Below are 19951 nucleotides of genomic sequence, written 5' to 3' on the forward strand. Positions count from 1 at the left end.
CACACATTCAAACACTACCAAGCACAGTGTTAGCTCCAGGCAAGACATTCTCTGTGGGCACCTCTCCCTGAATGAGTCTTCCACTTCACTGCCATTATCACCAGCTCCTGCTCCTCTTCCTCATTATTGCTGGTCCTTTTGGGTGTATAGGGCACTACCCCACCAACCTCTGAGCCAATACTCACTTTGTTGCTTTCTTACTTGCATCCATTCCAGCCAGTCAACAGCCTCCTCCTTTGTCTCAGCAGGGAGGAGGAGAATGGGGACTAGAATTAGTTGGCTCTGCCTTGCCCTTGGCTTGGAGTTTATCTACTGCTGCCTCCTTGCTTTTCTGCCAGTCCTAATGGGCACTGGGCACCACTGAAGCATCTATTCCTCCTCCTTGCTACCTGTTTTGTCTGGGTGAACAAACAAGTAGATTACAATGCTGAATTAATAAAAAATATTATAAAAAAAGAGATTACAACGCTGAAGAGGAGGAGCAGGTTGAGGAGTCTGGCCCTGACTAGGCAATAAATAGCTAGTCATAAATATATAGATGATCCCAGGGAAAGGGTATACAACTTGCACTGTCTGAGAGGAGATACCGTATTTATTAGCTCCTTAAGTGATGGAGTACTCCTGGCAAAGATAACTCAAGATCCCAAATATGAGCTACATGTATTGGTTTATATGCTTTTCTATCCTGCCCTTCTTAAAGCGACCAACCAAAACACATTTTTTAAAAACATAACATTAATTTAGACTCTTCTGCCAAATTCAAGCAAGCAAGTTAAACATCTCAGCCAAGACCCCTACTACCAGTTCCAACCCAGTGGCAAAGCTAGCTGTGATGCCCAAGACATCAGAGTCCTTCTGTTCCCCACCCCACCCCTACCCACTGGCCCAGGAAATGTCACTTGTGAAGATGTGTGTTAGAAGTTTATAAGGAGCAAGCAGCTCTTAGGCTTCCATAAGACATATCAATTGTCCTGTGTCAAGCAGCTAACCACCACACACCTGAAACCTACTGGAATCCATTCAGATTATTTAGCATGAATTAGGCTCAGTGTCAGCACCTTGCAAATGTCAGGGACCCACCACTGTTGTCAGACTGTCAGCACTGTCATTCCAGTTGATGAGGCTCAGCTGGCGAACTGGCATTAAGTAGAGTTCGGACCTGCATGGTGCACATGTACCAGCCAGCGTCATTCACATGGCTGCACCATAAATAGGCAGGGGCTGGGAGTTTGGTTCACTGCTGCTATGAAGCCGCCTCCCAGGAGTGCGTGAATCTGTCCGTTTCAGTTTCTCTTCACTTCTCATTTTTCCACTCTCAAATTCAGAATAATAATAATAATTCTTATTTCCACTGCATTTTGCATTTCTGTGAAAATTCAGCGGCATTTTAGTGAGATATGCACATCTTCGGCTGCAGTTTTCAGTTTGCATATTAATTTGGAATTAAGTAAGTTCACCTAGAAATGCAAACTAAACTGAATCCCACCCCCATTCCTACTGCTCTGGAAGACCTCCAGTGGCTGATCCCTATGATATAGCAAGCACAGAATCACATGAATCCAACAGAAAGTGCTTCTACAAAATGCTCAGATGTTGGGCTTTGACAAGTTTTAAAAGGGAGAGAGTTTAGCAGCAGTGTAGAAGTCACCAAGAATGTTTCTTTACACTCACCATGTGTGGCACCGTCCACCATGGGAGACGTAAGAAATGTGGTGGCGGCAGCAAGATCTCACAAGAGTTCTAAGAGTTCTTGCTAGAAGTCGCCACTCCCACTTCTCCAGCAGGGGCAGGTGGCGTGTCAGTGAGGGCACTGTTCCTCGGGATTTGACTGCCTCAGCCTGCTACTATTGAGTCTGGCTGGAATTTTTAAAATATTTCCTATTTATGCCCTTCCTCTCCCCACCTCATTCTATGTTCCCTTTGCATGAGCTTTTAAATAAGTGTCATATTAAATGGTCTTATTGATTAATATAAAGCAATAAAAAGCAGGAGAAAGCACAAGGGGAACTGAACCCTGTTCCTTTCCATTTCTTTATCCCACTGAAAATCAGGTTTGATATATTTTGAATCAAACACTCTGCAGTTAAATGAAGTTGGAGTCACCCATGCCACTGTTTTTGAATCTGGAGTTTGAGATCACTGGTGGCATCCCTGAAGAAGGGATGGTTAACAATCCTGCTCAGCAATTACCTTCCTGGTCGTGAAAGTTCTGAGTATAGGCCAAAGGCTGCGGTCGAAAGTTGAAACGGTCACAACAGAAGGGGCTGAAAGAACAAATTATGCGATTGCATTTTGTGGTGTTCCTCTTCTGGAAGAGAATGGCTGTGAGAGAGGGTTGTGCTGCCTGTCAAAGCTGGAGCCCCCACTCTCTGCCTTTGTAATCGCCTGACAATACAGGAGTAAAAATAACCAGCCCGCATTTGCAGAGAGATAAAAGTTTGCCTTTTGTGTCTCTATGGGCAGTAGGGCAGCAGCACCAATGGAGCTGATATGACACATGGGAATTTCTGACATATCTCTCCCTACTCTGACCTTGAGGGACACAATAAAAAGGGGCTTCACAGCACACACACACACAGTCACTCAGCCCCGTAGCCAAGGTTGGTAATCAAAAGCATGTCTGTGTTGCATGTTTGTTCTGTGCTGTTACCTTACCTTCCTTAGCATGGCTTTTCGAAAAGAAAAGAGAATAAGGAACAGGATGTCTGTGGTTATCATGCTAACTCATGAGGCTGGTGCAGGGTTGGTGAGTTCAAAGGGAAAGATAAAAGAATAATGTGCATTTATTAAGATTTGAGTTTAGTAAAGCCGGTAGCAACAGTGTGTGTTATTGATGTTGTGTTTTAGCATGCATGGATCCTGAATATGAGAACTATTTGTTGCTGTAGCAACTTTATATTGGAATGTTGTCAACAATAGCCACTTATAAAACAATGAATGGTCCTGCAGGAGTTAATGGTCTGGCTGCACTCGCCACTCTGGTGTAATTCTAAATGGAACCTTGTCTTCTTAGGAATTTATTTGGTCAAATTAATGGATGCATCAAGCAAACTTCTTCACTAGTTTGATAGAGAGTTCATGCAAAGCCGGGCTTCCAACCATCCTCATTACCTCTCATGCATGGACAGGTCTGCAGATACTAGCTCAATCAGAGCAGAAGCATAGGGACCATCTGCAAAGAACTATCTCTGAGATGTAAATTGGCAAAAGTGTATGGCAGGAGCAGACAGTAGATAGCTCACAGTCCACTAGTGAACCACCGGCCAGTTTCAAGTTGACTGACTAGTGCTTACAGATTGTTGGGATTTTTGTAGAGAATGTTGAATAAGTTGGAGCTGGGTCTGATCCAACAAGCTGCTTCTTACATTCTTAAGCAAGGATGCATATTCATGATCACCTACTATATATATATTAAGAGATCTTTTGCACTCTTGCTTTCTCATTTAAAACACATACACGTAAAGGGACCAAAAGGAATCTTGTAAAAATAAGCCATCGTCTCAGCAAGAAGCAAGTCATCCCATCACTGTGTTACCAGATTAATTAAGCAAATTGCTATGTCAGTGATTTGAAATAAAGGTGTGATGGAGTGTACCAGGAACATATTGAAACAACTGTTGTTTGCCATGTATGAGGCATGCATTGGCCAAGAGACAGCTGGCTTTGGTTCACCCAGCAGAAAAGCAGTAGGCTGATACATTGGAGTGAGGTATTTATTCTGTTTAGATGTAGTACAAGTTGATGGACTTAAGTCTATAGGGACATACCGGGAAAGAAAGATAGAAAGAAGAAAGTTCTAATTCTTCTTTTGACACTGGAAGAATCTTTTCTATGTTTAGGTAGGACAGAAAATGAATGGATAGCATTTTTCTGCATGGGGGGGATACTGTGTTTTTTTGTAGCTAACTGGGCTAATGCTTTGTTTCTGTTCTCTCTTCTCAATGTTCTAGAGTGTTCAGATTATTTGTTTTCTGCTGTTGAGCGCTACTCCTTGAGGCAAGATGTCTATGTTGGACATGGCTGAGTTTGGGGAGGCGGCTGAGTACCTCCGGAAAAGTTATGAGGAGATGTTAAAATATCACAATATACCATTTGATGGTAATGCAACTTTTACTGTTCTCAAGGGGCCTTGTATCCATGACCCCCTCCCTCTCTTTCTTATCAAGTGTTGCTATCATTTGCTTATATGTATTGGGGCGATTATAACCACTCCTAGGAGAACATTTGTTTACCTAGTGTTGCTGCAGATTAAAACCCATTAATTTCAGAGTATTTGAATCAAATGTTTATGAAATCTGATTACAACTACTGTATATAAGTTCTACTAATCATACAGCTCCATTTTGCAATTTGTAGGTAAACCTTTAGTAAGATTGTGTTTCTCTTGACGATTACACCACTACTGTAATATGTAAATTGGACACGTGAACAATGTACTTCTGGAAGGACTGTGTGAGACAAAAGTATCTGCTTTCTAGAAACCTGTGGAGAATTTAGTTTGGGAAGCTGTTTCTTAGCCATCTGTCACACTAGGGATAAACAATTGACTGCAGGAGTATCCAGAAATGGATACTCATTCTATCCACCTCTGCCATTATCATATTACATGTGGGCTATTCACTGCCATTGTTACAATTTGCAGGAGTGATCTGTTTGGTTTCAGAATAAATACCCCAATGCTAATGCACAAGGAATGCAGGAACATAATATTGCTTTCTTTGTCCTAAAATACATTTTCCATCTGACTCAACAGGCAAATCCAGAAACAGGGACAAATGTCACCGGACAAAAATCTAGAAAGACCTGCTATATTTCAGCATCTCATGAAACAATGGATTTCTGGATTGTCCCAGAGCAAACTTCCATGTGTCTGATTCTAGAAATTCCTAGTCCATTTCTGAAATCATTCAAGATAATGGTTGCATACACCCTATGTCTTTAAAGCACTTTTTGAAGCACATTTCCCCCTTCAAAGAATTATGGGCACAGTAGTTTGTTAAGAGTTGCTGAGAATAGTAACTCTGTGAGGGGTAAACTCCAGTAGGCAAGAATACTTTAAAGGTATTGTGTGTATGCAGCCAATCATTGTCTGCAATCATGCACATAGTTAATCCACCTAAATCCCACTGAAGTCAATGGGATATAGGCAGCCTAACTATGCTCATAACTGCAGTCATTGTCTCTTCTACACATCCTTGGATTTTTTTTATCACAAACATTTACCTGGCAAATGCAACTTTGCCTTTGATAGAGCTGAAATAATTGTGCATTTGGCTAGGATTTCAAAATGTGTGTCCAATCTTTGGAAGTTTGTTTTCTTTAAAAAAAAACTGATTATGAGGGATACTTGGTGTTTTTTATCTATATTTTAAAAGATTTATAAGCCATTATAACATATAACAGAGGTGTACTTCTATACAGTGGTACTTCGGGTTACATACGCTTCAGGTTACAGACTCCTCTAACCCAGAAATAGTACCTCGGAGCGGAAGAAGAATGGAAAAAATTTAAGGACTACTTAAAGAAATATTATAAAATTAATGAAAGTTAAAATGATGTTGGATTAGAAAATAAATGGTTACTATTAGTAATGGATAAGATAAGGAGAATAAGTAAGATTAAACTAAATTAAAATAAGGGAAGATTTGCTGAATAAATGATTAGAAATTGGAATACAGAAAAGGGAGGCATGAGGAAGTCGGAGAAGTAAGGTACAAGAAAATAAGATTTGAAATTATACTTGTTTTTTTATTTGTTTGTTTGTTGTGTTTATTGTATTGTATTGTTATGTTTTTGTTGTTAAAAAAAAATCCTTTAATAAAAAAATAAATAAAAAAAAAACAGAAATAGTACCTCGGGTTAAGAACTTTGCTTCAGGATGAGAACAGAAATCGGGCTCCGGTGGCACGGCAGCAGCAGGAGGCCCCATTAGCCAAAGTGGTGCTTCAGGTTAAGAACAGTTTCAGGTTAAGAATGGACCTCTGGAACAAATTAAGTACTTAACCCGAGGTACCACTGTAATCTTAAGACTTCTGGATAACTTCCAGGGTATTTAAAACAAACAAACAAGGCAAGGCAAGGCAAGGCAAGGCAAGGCAAGGCAAGGCAAGGCAAGGCAAGGCAAGGCAAGGCAAAGCAAAGCAAAGCAAAGCAAAGCAAAAAAGCCATAAAACTTAATCCAACATCTTATTTGTTGTCTTTGCAAGTGACTCTAGAAGCCTTTTTCACCTGGAGGGCAGGGTAAAAATGCTTTCAACAAATATATATATGAATACTATTACAGGTATTACAAATTTGAGTTTGAGACATGGTTATGCAGTATTGTGCAACAAATTTGAGATAGGAAGGCTTGCTTAAATATCCCTGCCCCATTTATCCCTGCTCTAGCCCTTGATTCATATGATTTACGACATACTGTATAAGGTAGCAGCAAAATACACAAATCAATCCTAAAACAAGGTGGGTGGGTGGGTGTGAGAATTACACAACATCAGCTTGCAATACCCAGGATTTCCAGGTCCATTGGCTTGGCTGGAGAATGAAAGGAGGAGAATACTATTGTGTTCAGTTGTACTGCTAAATTTTATAAGTGCATGTATGGAAACTACTAAGAATTGTAACCCTTATTGCTCCCTTTTCCGGAGTGCTCTCATTTCTCTTGTCTCTTTCGGGGGTCATAAAGGAAAGAAGAGGGCCTGGATCCCGGATGAAAAGGAAGCATATATTGAAGTGGAAGTCAAAGAATCCTCTGGTGGCAAAGTCACTGTGGAAACAAAAGACAAAAAGGTAAAAGAATTCCATACTGATGGGCGGACAGTGAAATGTGGCAGGGAGGAATTGAAAAGGAAAGGGAGCCTGCATGAGGGCATATGGCAGAGGAAAGGAGGGAGATGAAATATGCTTAAACATGTCACATTGGCCACAGTTCTTACTGACGCTTCTGCAATCATCAAGAATTAAAAGTGGCTCTTATGTTACAGGAGCTTCCCAGGGCTCCATCACATGCTACTCTTCTGGGACAGATAACACAGGAGAGGCGCAATGATCTTGTTTGGTTGATGATGATGATGATATTTTTTATTATTTATATGCTGTCCATCTGACTGGGTTGCCCAGACACTCTGGGCAGCTTCCAACAAAATATAAAACACAATAAAACAACATTAAAAACTCCCCTATTCAGGGCTGCCTTCAGATGTCTTATAAAAAAAATTCAAGCATGGGAAATAACCTCATTATCATTCCCTCCCATGTAGTCTCCCCTGTTAAGACCAGGCTTGAAATTTGTGTGGCTTCATCATTATTATGTTGTTTTTTGAAAGCTGGGTTAAGATTTTAACATTTCAATCTGCTGTCTCTAGGGTTCATTTCCACTCCTCATTTTAAAGGGTGAATCTCCTTTAGGATTGATTATGGATTTTCAACTACCCACTGGCACATGGGTAGGCAAACTAAGGCCTGGTTGGCCAGTTCCAGCCCAATCGCCTTCTAAACCCAGCCCAGGGATGGTCTGGGAATCAGCGTGTTTTTACATGAGTAGAATGTGTCCTTTTATTTAAAATGCATCTCTGGGTTATTTGTGGGGCACAGGAATTTATTCATATTTCCCCCAAAAAATATAGTCTGGCTCCCCACAAGGTCTGAGGGACAGTGGACTGGCCCCCTGCTGAAAAAGTTTGCTGACCCCTGCACTAGCATAACGAAGTCCCTCCCCTTCTCTCCTATCTCCTCGCTGCCCCCACCCCAATCTGCTTTGAAGGGCCAGAAGTTTCCTCAGAACAGTACAGGGAGAGGAGATTTTCTTCTATCAGGCAAGCGGAAACGCTTACACTGATGAAACAATTTCCTTAGTGCCATGTTGTATCCCTCTCATTATGCTTTCCTGAGAACTGCACACTGCCCTGTGATGGCTTTTATGTCCTGAATGGCTGTTTACAAATCTTTTAATAAAAACAAACATAAACTAAAATCCTGGAATAATGTGAGGCAAAGACACAAAGGAGCAGGAATTATACCACTGCTGTAATGCAAGAACCACCTGCTACACAGTCAAATGAAACAATTATTATTTATTCCAATTATTTATACTGGAATTATTTTGCTGGAATAGGAGCAGATGCTATCCTTGCCTGCCTGCCTCCCTCTCACAATAGTAGTACTGCTACTACTACTCATATAGTACTACTCCTACTCCTAATATACTTTTAATTTTTATAGTGCTTTTTTCCTAAATATGAGAGCAACTTCACATACGTTAATTCAACAGCAGAACAACATAATTTCAATTTAGCAATGAAAAATAGTTTGGTTGTCGATGAATTTTATGACTTTGACATGAATTTTCCTTACAACTCAATCCTTCCAAATAGCACAAGCATATAGTTTCAAGAAGATTCCTTTTAAGGAAAAGTGTTGAAAGAATTAGTGAAATACCTTTCCTTGTCCCCTAATTTACCCTCAGGCAATCAACTGTCTCAACCTGACAGCTGTGACAACATTCCATAGCCGTAATGACTTATTTTGTTTATCTGGTTGCTACAATGGATTTGATTATCCAGCTTGGTTCAGGAAATAATAGAAAAATAATAGGCTAGGTTTTCTTCTCAGATAAGCTATGGTCTATCAATCTACACGCAGGAAATAGAAATCACCTAAATTGTTTTTTTTTTTTTTTTTGTAAATGATGCATTTATTGTAGAATTGTCAGCCACTATTTTTTCAGGGAATTGACTTAACAAGCAAGATATCTGTACAAAATGATTTTTTAACATTTATTGAGAACTGATGCTACTGCTGCTGCTAGTGCTATAAATACCCATTAGGCTTTTAAAAAGCAATTTTACATTTACATTAACCCTTACCAGGCATTCAGTCTAAGATAACCAGGCATTGCAGTGACAGGCTTTGCCCATAACACACATATCTTCATTAAATTATCTGCAGAGATCTTATACACAGACATATGGACATGCAATGCCCTCTGTTATACCTTCACTATCTCTAGACTGAATGCTTGAAAAGTGGATAAGCAAGCAACACAATGTTGATATCTGTACTTGATTTCTATGGTGCTATATCTATTCACAGTACTCAGTTGCTACATTGATTTAAATGGGAATAAAGTTTGTACTCTGATTTCTATTGCCTTTATTGAGTTGCTCTTCAAGGTGGCAGAACGCTTGATAGTTTTTAATAACCCAGCAGCTGCTAAAAAACCCACTAGGTCAGTCTCTCAGTTAATCTTAGTCAATTAATATGATTAGTCCATTTAGTTAGTCCATTAACCAGTCCCCAATTAAATTGACACGTGAGGAAAAAGCATTAAAAATCATTCCTTTTTTAGGATGATGGTTGTGTGTGGTGCAGCAGACATTTTTAGAATAGGTGTTATAAGGACTGGCCCCGTCTTCAACTTCTCCACACATGTTGGCCCTGCGGAAACCACCCTAACCTTCCCGCATTATTCAGGAAAGGAAAGCCCAAAAAGAAATTCTTAGTGCATTGGCTGAGAGCACTTAGATGCCTCGCTGCAATTGGAAACCCCGTGTGATTGATGTTCCTGGTTATAGGGAGAATTCTAAGCACATTCAGCTGAATGTGTGAACAATCTTCCTTCCACACAGCACATTAAGGTCTGAGGCTACAGCTGGCAGGGATTACTACATTGGACCCCACTTTACCCTCAACAGGCAAACATCCAAATAGACCTGCTCAGTGAGAGACAAAAAGAAATACCTAATTTAAGATGGTGTGTTTGCCATCTGAATTTTTGTTTATTATGCACAGGAATTAAAAATTATAATCAGCTGTCCATCAAATTAGATGAGGTACATCGTCACTAAAAATATTTGAACCCATTAATCAAACTGCTGAATCAGTTATATGTTGCAGTCCTAATTAAAGTAATAATAATAATAATAAATTTTTTTTTATTTATATCCCGCCCTCCCCAGCCAAAGCCAGGCTCAGACAACAACAGTAAAAATAGCACAGTTTACATAAAACCTTCTCTTGATGTTAATTCAACATCTAATAACTCTTATCTTCAAACTTCTGAGTGACAGCAAGATGGCTAATGGCTTCCTGCTTCAGGCTTTGGGTAGCTTTTCCTTTCAACCTAGCTGTAGTACTGAGATTTTCCTTGCAGCTCTGGTTGATGAACTGTGCATAAAGATGAATAAAACAACAGCAGCAACAACATCCCTATATCTTGTTGATCCAAGCATCTGTAGATTCAGCTCTACACTTCCTTCCCATTACCTTTTAGGACAATACACTAATTTGGGTTACGCTTCTCCAGATCTAGAATTTTCTTCCCCATGGAAATGCACCAGATGTCAACCACGAGCTCAGAGGTAGAACACACATTTTGCATGGATAATATCCCATGTTCCTTCCTTGGCACCTCCTATTGTGGCAAGGGAAGACCTGTCTCAGAGACCCTGGAGAGCCACTGTTCTGTGGGGCAAATTCAATAAGCCAATGATGTTTATTTAACATATTTCTATTTTACCCTTTGTTAGTAGCAAGAATTAAAGCAATTGACTTAAAACCAAATGCTGCGTTAAAAATGATGGGAAAACAGCAATAAGAGACACCTAACAATAAAAACATCAGCAACAAACCAGCAATGAACTGATAAAAACAGTACAGTATTATTAAAACCGTGGAGGATCTTCAACTGGTGCCTAAAAGTTATTAAAACAGGCATTAGGCATATCACCCTGGGGAGAGCATGCTGTGATTGGCCACCACCACTACGAACACACTATTTGACTTATTGGGCTGGGTCACATGACACAGTAAGTTAAAGTAGGGCTTACTGAGACTGTGAAGGTGTGGGGTCCTGGAGGGGAGCTCGCAGCCCCTTAACTCTCCCCTTGTCTTTTTTTAGACCTGGACAGTGCTGAGCTAAGCCAAGGTTTGCCTTAGCATGTTTTCTTAGTCTGGGCTCATAGTTTAGCTCTCTCCTCACTAACCATGAGCCCAAACCAAGATTTGTTCCGGGTCATTTTATGTTGATATAGATATACATTTTATAGGAATTTTAAGAATATATTTTAGCATATGTTATACATTGTTAACCATCATTATCTGGGAACAGCATGGCTTAGAATCCAATTATTAATAACCAACCAAATAGATATATAACTAATATTGTTTTCAGTCCTTGGGACCAGCTATCTACTTCTCAGCAGACTTCCACTAATGCCTAGCTATGTTTCTTCAAGCTTCCAGGTTATTTTGTTATGTTTTTAACCACTAGTCATGTCTTCCTAATTAAGCTGATACTGGCAAGGCTTTTTTTTTCATATGAGCTTTAACATTTGTTAAATGCAATTCATTCTCATCAGGCACAGATGTGTAATATGATAGTTATTCCAGTTCTTAGATTTATAGGATCAAACTAATTCCAGTTATTATAAGTAATGAATTGTATACTTCAGCTGTTTGTCTAAATAACCTCAAACCTTCCTGATTAAAACCCTGTGGCATATTATTTTGTTTAGGTTATATTTATCCATAGAAACCCTTGACAGCAGCCGCTGCATTGCACCACAGGAGCAATTGAAGTGCAATTACAGGAGTCACGACAAGATGTGACTAAGCCCTATTAAATCCCTAAGGCTCCACTCTTGAAAGTCAATGGGATTTACTTCCATGTCCCATATGTGGAGCTGGGTTGCTGGTCCTTGCCCAATAAAGTGCTGCGACCAAGAGTCTGTCTTCATATATTTCTAGTCTAGGAAAAAGAGCTGGAGAATTAATCTAAAGTGTTCCTTGTGTATGGCCAATACCACAAAGGAAGTTTCATAGGAGGATATTGCTATGGGGTCAAATGGCTCATCTGTTGCATGAAACACAATGTCCAAATGTTATATGTGATGACTAGTGGCAGTGCAGCCTTTAGACCAAACTTTTTAAAGACCTCTTAACCAAAAGTGTTCAATGAAGGGGAAAGCCATCACTTTTATTTCCTGCTTATGGGTTTCAACAGCACCTCCTTTGCTTTGCTTTTTGTAGTAAGTATTACAGGCTTTCATTACACTTACAAGATAAGACCAAAGCAGAGAAAACAAAACCAAGGATGGCAATATGAAAATCTGACACAAACAGCACCTCGTTTTCAAAATACATTTTTATTGGATTTAATAATAAGTAAGAATAAATTCCACCATTCCACCACTGCAGTTCAACATCCTTATTAAGAAAAGAGAACATTTCTTAAGAAATCCCTTTATAAAAATGTTTCTGTTTAATCCCTGCAGACTGTCGTTGTAAAGGAGGATGACATTCAACAAGTGAATCCTCCCAAATTCGACATGATTGAAGACATGGCTATGTTAACTCATCTCAATGAGGCCTCTGTGCTGCATAACCTGAAACGGCGTTATGCCAAGTGGATGATCTACGTAAGTAAGACAAGGGTACCATGTCATATGTCTGACTCAAAAGACTCAGAACAGATTTCTCCCACTTCACATCCTTTTGCTATCCCAAATAGCAAGGTTTGTGTCACAAAATCTCACCCCACCCCCTGCTTTAACTTCCATTATATTAGAAATGTTCCCCAAATTTTGGTTCTAGACACATAGAGAGTAGCTGCTTGGTACCTTTGATTAGATGTTCACTTAGAAAATGTCCAGTGATGTGTGTGAGAGAATATCTACATACAAGTGTTGATACTGCGTGACTCAGAAGAGTGGGTAAATAATATTTGTTCCCAAGCATAGGTTCCAATTCAGGTTTCAGTAGCAGGGTTGCAAGCAAAGAGATTTAATAGGGTGCATTTTTAATCTGCATTTGTTATAGTTATTTCATATTAGGCTTCATGACAGCCAGAAATAAGATGTTCCTGAGGAAGAATCACACACAAGTCCAAAATATGTTGGTGGGGTGGCTGCCATCTTCTGTCCCATCCGAAATGGGACTAAATGGTGATGTATTTTTACTTTTTCTTTCCTCTCAGACATATTCGGGCTTGTTCTGTGTTACCATAAACCCATATAAATGGCTTCCAGTCTATACTGCTCCTGTGGTAGCAGCCTATAAGGGCAAGCGGAGGTCTGAGGCACCGCCCCACATTTATTCCATTGCAGACAATGCCTACAACGACATGTTACGTAGTAAGTATCTTATCCATTGTCTCATTGTTGTGGGAAGGAAGTTCAAAGCTAGCGTAGTCTTAGCCATTGCATTAAAACATCCCTAGCGTTGCCCCAACTCTTATTTGATCACCTTCGTACTTCTCTTGCGTACCAAACTCACAGAGAGGAAAACAGTCTTTTGTCCCAGAGGCAATGAAGCTCTTAATTTTCTAAATGCTTTCTGTTTGTTTCTCTGTGTGAGAATTAATGTAAGAAACAGAGAGAGAGGGAAAGAGAGAAGATAAGATGGCAGAAATTTTGGCGATTAGAAAAATGCATCTTGCGGTGTTTTTCTTACTGCCAATAGACTGCTGTAATCTTCCGTGTTCCCTGCTTCGGATGTTGCACTGCTAGCAGACTACTAGCTTCCTAAGCAAGTGCATTCAGAAAGGGACTGTAGCACTTCAGAATGCAGATGTGGGAGGGATGGCATATCTGAATGTTCCCCTGCATCAGAAATTCTGTGCATATGGAATTCAAATAAGTAAGAACGTTAAGCTGGAATTCTAGGGCTGCGCCCGTATGGTTTCCTTCCCCTGTGCTCTCACAAGATCTGCCTTGGAGGGTCCTGCAACTCCCTTGGGCTGATGCAGAAGGCTGGAGGGGAGAGGAAGAAGTTCTGTTGTATGCCTGGAAACCCGCTGCATCAGCAGAGCTTCTGCCTTGCATATTGGTCGTTCTCTTTGATGTGTTGCGAATTTATTTGGCATTGCTATATGGCAGGGGTGGCTAACTGACCTGTGTTCAACCCACTTACAGTAACACCTATGTGAAAGTGTGTGTGGTCAAAGTGTGTGTGGCCCTTTTTTTAAAGGGACATTTTGGGGCAGGAGGGTGTGGGTGTGTGTCACATTTTTTGGCATCACAGAATCAAAGCTGAAGACCACAAGAGCACTGGAAAACAATAATAATTAGATTTTTAAAGGGTCAAATTTTAGGGGACCTTGGGAGTGCCACAAAAACTAGTTTGGCACCATAGTAGCACGGAGGTGGGGTGGGGCGGTGTACTTATGAGTATAGGAGAATAAGTATGGAAATAGGGCTATAAACTTGAGTTGCAGCTGAGTGCTAGCCCTAATTTCCTTCTCAGCTGGAATCACTGAGATAAAACAGGGAGGGGCTACCAGTCTGAGTACAGTCACCTACAGCTGCAGGCATATTCAGTAAAAAAAGAACTAGACTGGAAGAAAAGAGTTGAAGCTCAGTAGCAGAACAGCTGCTTTGCCTGCAGACGGTGATTGGTTCAATCCCTGTCATCTCCAGGTAGGGCTGGGAATTATTTCGTCTGAAATCCTGGACAGCTGCTGCTAGTCAGTGTTGACAGTATTTAGCTAGATGGACTAATTGTGTGACTCAGAATAAAGCGGCTTCCTATGTAGGGAGGGATAGTCAGGTTGAATCCTAGTCAAGTCCCATCATGATCTGCCTACTGAGGTGGAGGGAACTAAGGCCAGATTTATTACGGTGGACGGTGAAGTGTTCAGATTCACACCATACATTTAAAGCACAATGATACCACTTTGAAACAGTATTGGCTTCCTCCAAAGAATCATGGGAGCTGTAGTTTGTTATGGGTGCTAAGAAGTGTTGGTGCTAAGAAGAAGACCCTCTGTTCCCCTCACAGAGATCTAATCCTCAAGAGTGGTTTAACCATCAATTTCTCTTCCCAGCTAACTAGGAATTGTGGCTCTATAGTAGGGGATAGGGCTCTTCTAACGACTCTTAGCATACTTAACAAACTACAGCTCCCAGAGTTCTTTGGAGGGAATCCATGACTGTTTAAATGTGGTACCATAGTGCTTTAAATGTATGGTGTGCATGTGGCCTTAGTGGAATGTGCATACACAAAAACTATGATGTCATGGACAGTGTCGACAGTCAACAGCAATTTTTCATATAGCTTAACACTGAAAAAGCAAAGCAGTGATCAGATTGTGCTAGGAGCTTCCTGTCTGGAATCATAATATGAAGAACCAGTGGCAGAGCCTGAAAGTAACTGTTTGAGTCTAACAGTCCTGCTTCTTGTCTTCCAGATCGTGAGAACCAGTCTATGCTCATCACGTAAGTTCTGTCTTTATAAGTCTGTTTTCTGTTTTGTATTGCCTGCAAGCTAGGGCACTTCCAAACTATTTTGTGGTGGGATTCAATCACATACCAGCAAATGCAAGTTGTCCAATTATAGTTGACTGTGAACTCTTGTGCAACCTCAAAGGCTGTGGCCTTTTGCTATAAAGAAAGTGACAGGATGCAGTGGAAAGGGTAGGATAACCCTTCCTTTGAGGCAACATCATCGTTTAATCTCCCTGCAAAGAAATGAGGACGAATGTAAATAAACAGGTCATCTGGGAGTGCCCTTAAGATGCAAGGTCTGATATCCTTTCCTGGTCTCACAATATTGGTTATGCATGAAAAGAAACTGCAGGTGGAGGAAACGCCCCTGTCTCCCTGTTTGAGAAAGCCAAATGGTTTGGCTGCGCTGTAGGATCTTTACACTCCCTTCAGTTTGTTGCCTAAGCACAAGCACACACACACACGGCAGAATTTCTGGCTCTTACATGTCAGCTAACAGCTGCTATAGCCCTTCCAGGAGTACACTGCCAACAAAAAGTAGGGCAGAAAATTCCTCTCATTGTGTGGCTGCTCATATGTTGTTTATTTGTATTTCCTGTCTGCTTCTTTGAATGTGACTAGTTATTACTAGGGCACAAAACTGGGGTGGGGTGGGGTAGGTCCTGTTCAACCAATCCATTTCCATAGCAAATATCCCAAGATGGCAGAATGAAACTAAAGCAAGCCTGCACAACTCATGACCCATGAACATGACACTGTTCAGCAATCGCGTGTTGCATCTTGCCAGGTGTTCCATAACAGCTCCCCTAAGAACATCATATTGGAACATGAGATGAGCCCTTCTGGAAAGCCAGCCATCATGTTTCCCCATGTGGCCATTCTGATGCCTCTGGGAATCTCACAAGGACATTGGTGCAATAGTATTCTCCTCCTCGTGTTCCCCAGCAATGGGTATTCAGATAATGTATAGTCACCCTGCCTAGTTTTCATTGCTATAACCTGGTATTGTGGCTGCTATCAGACAGTAAGAAAACATGGGTTTCTTCCATTGCCTGATGTGGCTGGTGGGCTGTATTCAGCTTGGATGGTCACAGGGTGTGCAGGCCACCTGATCACAAGCAAAATATTGCTCTCTTAGAGTGACACATATCATTTTCACCGTTTCACTTTTAATTCATAGAACTCATGGAGTCACCCTCCAAAGAAATTGGAGAGCAATGCATATGTGTGGATAAGGATGGGGGGGGGGGAGGAATTGTATTCAGGTTCTCATTTGAAGCTAAATCTCTCAAATCCACACTTTCCAAAACAATATGCAAACTGAAACATGGCTATGCTTTGAAATTCTCTCCCGCACACATACATACATACATATGCAAAGTGTGCAAAAATGGATGTGAAAAAGAACAAAAAATGCATTTTACTAGGGAAAATTGCTTGCAGAAATGTGCACATTAGTCAAAACTGCATCCAGAAATGTGTTTATCGGGCTACATTTGCACTAAAATGCTGGTGGATTTTCCTGAGGAATATATATATATATATATATCACAAATTGCTGCAAAATGTGGAGAACTGATTTCAAGATTGGAAAAATGAGAAACTAGGACAAAAAAATTTGACAGATCCTTCCATCCCTAGTGGGGGGTGGGATTAAAAGAGAGAATAGAGACACGGTGTGGTTGCCTTATGAAGGATAATGACTTGAAGGAAGGAGACGAGGTTTAGCTAAGTAGGGGTAGAGAAAGAGGCAGCTGATAGGATAAGGGGAGGATAGGAAATGGCTACCTCACAGCTGTGGAGGAATGTTGGGGTGGCTGAGGCCCAATTGTAGAGGAGCGAGAAGGAGGAAGACATGATAACCCAAACAGCCATGTTGAGGAGGCTATATAAAGCCTAGTCTAGTGCCAGAAGCCCCTGACGCTTGAAGCTTTGGCCATGGCCTAATTAGGTAAAGCAGGGGTTGATAGCGTGCAATGTTTGGCTTTTGTCCTACAGAGGCCTCGCTCCCCCCACTGCCGAGCATGTCTCTTTGTGTGCTGGGATTACAATGGAAGAACAGCTAACTATAGGCATGAAATCAATGCCAGGCCAGTGCCAGAGGGCTTTGCAGAGAAAGGGGCAGGAGGGAGGGTGATACTAGCCTGCTGATGTGATAAAGAAGCCTGGACCCTGCAGCCAGCCTGCTGGACTTGGGCCAGGAATACTTGGAGGCCCTGCTTCTATTCCATGGGTGAACTAAATTTTCTCTGGATTTGTATCGAAAAGGAAGGAAAATCTATCTCCTCCTCCTTTCCAGTAACTTCGTGGGAAATGCATTTTCGGCTTGAGATAAAAGTGGAAGATTATTAACCACCTGTAGCCAGTTCATTTTTGCCCATAGTAAAATGGCCCATTGGAAAAACAAGTTCAGCTGCCTTGTTTCCTTTTCCATTTAAAGTGTGCCTTGTAAAAGCTCTTACAAGATATACACTATGAATCTGCACCCTTTGCAGCCCTGTTTAGGGAAGTTTTTAATGGGTGACATTTTAATGTATTTTTAATCTTTGTTGGAAGCCGCCCAGAGTGGCTGGGGAAACCCAGCCAGATGGGTGGGGTACAAATAATAAATTATTATTATTATTATTATTATTATTATTATTATTATTATTATTATTATTATTATTTGCTGTTGCTCTAGGAGCAAAATGTAGGTGCATTTACATCAGGGCAAGGGGTTAAACCTGTGATTCTCCCACTGGCATCATCATCGGCCAGCATTACCTATGGTCAGGAATGAAGGGAGTTGTAGTCCACTGAGGCCACAGGTTTCCTTATGCTTGAACTACATGTTCGCTGCTCCCTTGAAGGCAGCCCTTGCAGCACAAGGAACCCATGTGTGCCAAATCTGATATAGGTCTTTCCGCCTGCAGGTGGGGACACATTTTCAATCCAGCAGGGACATCAGTTTCCCACACCATTTCAGAAGCAATGTCAGGAAGCTTTTCCCCATGTCACATCACCTTTGCTTTTTGGGGGGAACTTCTACCCTGGACAACTCTCATTCAAATGCCCCCTGCATGCCAGATGCCACCATACCCAAATAAACAACCCTCCCCACATGCCCCCCAACTCTGCTGAATATTTCTGGGTGGGTGGGATATTGGCTAGCTGTTTCTGTGTGCCTGTGAAATAACCTTTGACCGTAGCTGCTTCGTGTTCTTGATCTGTGTATTTCTATTACTCTAAGCGGAGAATCTGGTGCTGGTAAGACTGTAAACACCAAGCGGGTTATTCAGTACTTTGCCATTGTCGCAGCCCTGGGTGACTCTCCGGGCAAGAAAGGAGTAAGGCCCTCATTTGAAAACCTTTTTTCCCCTTTTTCTTTTTGGCTGTTTTCTTTGTTCATTTTTGTTTTGTTTTGTTTTGGTCTTCTTTTGTGTTTGGCAGCGTGCGTGGTGGACGTGACTTTTTCTTTTACTTTGAAACAAGCAAGGCTTGAAAAAATTGCTCTGAGGGAAAAGGTTTCATAAAGTGGGCGCTGCTAAAAACCCCAAGTGGTGGCTGCTTTACGGAATTTTTAAGTCACTGGCTTTTTCCTCCACTCGACAGTTTTTCTTTTCTGAAAATGGGGGAAATTCCCCAAGGCATTCTTGTAACTCTTTCTTTTAAGCCTTGCTTTTTGTGATCCCCTCCTTCCGTTATCTATACTGTTCCCTTTGATTCTTTTTCATCTTGTATGTTTTCTGACTCTCTTCTTTGTCTTCTCACACTCCTTTTTTCCTTTTCCTTTTCTTTTTAAAAATACCCTTCTTACTTCTTGATTATTTTTGGACTTGGGTTACGCCAAAAGAAATTCACCAGCATTGTTTTCCTTCCCTGGATTTTGATTTTAACCCTCTTGCTTCTTGATGCTGTTCTTGATCTTGATCTAATCTATTTAACATATTTTAGTGGGTTTTTTGAATAATAAAAAGTTGGGATTTTAAAATTTAAACAGTTAAACTTTTTTAACATTATTCTGGACAAATCTGAAATGTCCTCCTCTTTGGATGGAACTTTCTGTGAAACTGGTTTTATATTTCTGGAATTGTAATGCTATTTTCTTATCTTTTGTTATAGCAAGCTCCTGCCACTAAAACTGGGGTAAGTATTTAAAAGAAATAACTGACTTCATGTTCAAAGGCAGAGAGATAAAATAATACCTTATTAGTTCCAAGAAAATGGGACCCGAGGAGCAGGCAACATGATCATCAGATTCATGGCAGCTCTTTCCTGCTCCTTGCCTGTGGCTAGTTGCCCATATGAAGCAGAAGCTGTGCATATGATTAAACCTTTTGTCCACTGACTTCCATTTTGGACCATTTGAGCATGGGAAAGGTTTGGTCTTGTGCATGGCACAGTATTTCTTTCTGTTGTTTAGTCATCTTAATCATATTCGACTCTCCATGACCCCATGAACCAGAGCATGCCTTGGAAACTCTCACTTTCTCCTCAAAGCTTCTCCTTTTTTATGTCCATGGAGTTTTCTTGGCAAAATACTGGAGTTGTTTGCCAGTTCCTTCTCTAGGTGGATCACATTTAGTCTAAACTCTCAGCTATGACCTGTCCATCTTGGGTGGCCCTGCACATCATAGCTCATATCTTCTCGGGGTTATTCAAGCCCCTTTGCCACGACAAGGCAGTGATCCATGAAGGGGACAGTATTTCTAGACTTTTATTATAGTTGATTGGGAGGTCTTGTGCAACAAACC

General features: G+C 40.9%; 1 protein-coding gene across 3 annotated transcripts in view; it reads left to right on the top strand.

Moving 5' to 3' along the window:
• Nucleotides 1-2492: 2492 nt before the first annotated feature.
• Nucleotides 2493-19951, top strand: part of MYH7B (myosin heavy chain 7B) — a 53956-nt gene continuing 36497 nt past the window's right edge. Inside the window, exons 1-8 of one of the 3 annotated variants that reach the window (XM_053393906.1) lie at nucleotides 2493-2600; nucleotides 3951-4098; nucleotides 6683-6786; nucleotides 12270-12413; nucleotides 12971-13127; nucleotides 15182-15209; nucleotides 18448-18544; nucleotides 19320-19343. In XM_053393906.1, the coding sequence (XP_053249881.1) occupies nucleotides 4002-4098; nucleotides 6683-6786; nucleotides 12270-12413; nucleotides 12971-13127; nucleotides 15182-15209; nucleotides 18448-18544; nucleotides 19320-19343 (651 nt within the window). In that variant the 5' untranslated portion in view covers nucleotides 2493-2600; nucleotides 3951-4001. Of the gene's footprint in view, nucleotides 2601-3950; nucleotides 4099-6682; nucleotides 6787-12269; nucleotides 12414-12970; nucleotides 13128-15181; nucleotides 15210-16834; nucleotides 17170-18447; nucleotides 18545-19319; nucleotides 19344-19951 lie in introns of those variants that run through there. The other 2 variants (XM_053393908.1, XM_053393907.1) reach the window with 2 other exon arrangements.

Source organism: Podarcis raffonei, chromosome 6, assembly GCF_027172205.1.
Source record: "Podarcis raffonei isolate rPodRaf1 chromosome 6, rPodRaf1.pri, whole genome shotgun sequence".
Lineage (NCBI taxonomy): Eukaryota > Metazoa > Chordata > Lepidosauria > Squamata > Lacertidae > Podarcis > Podarcis raffonei.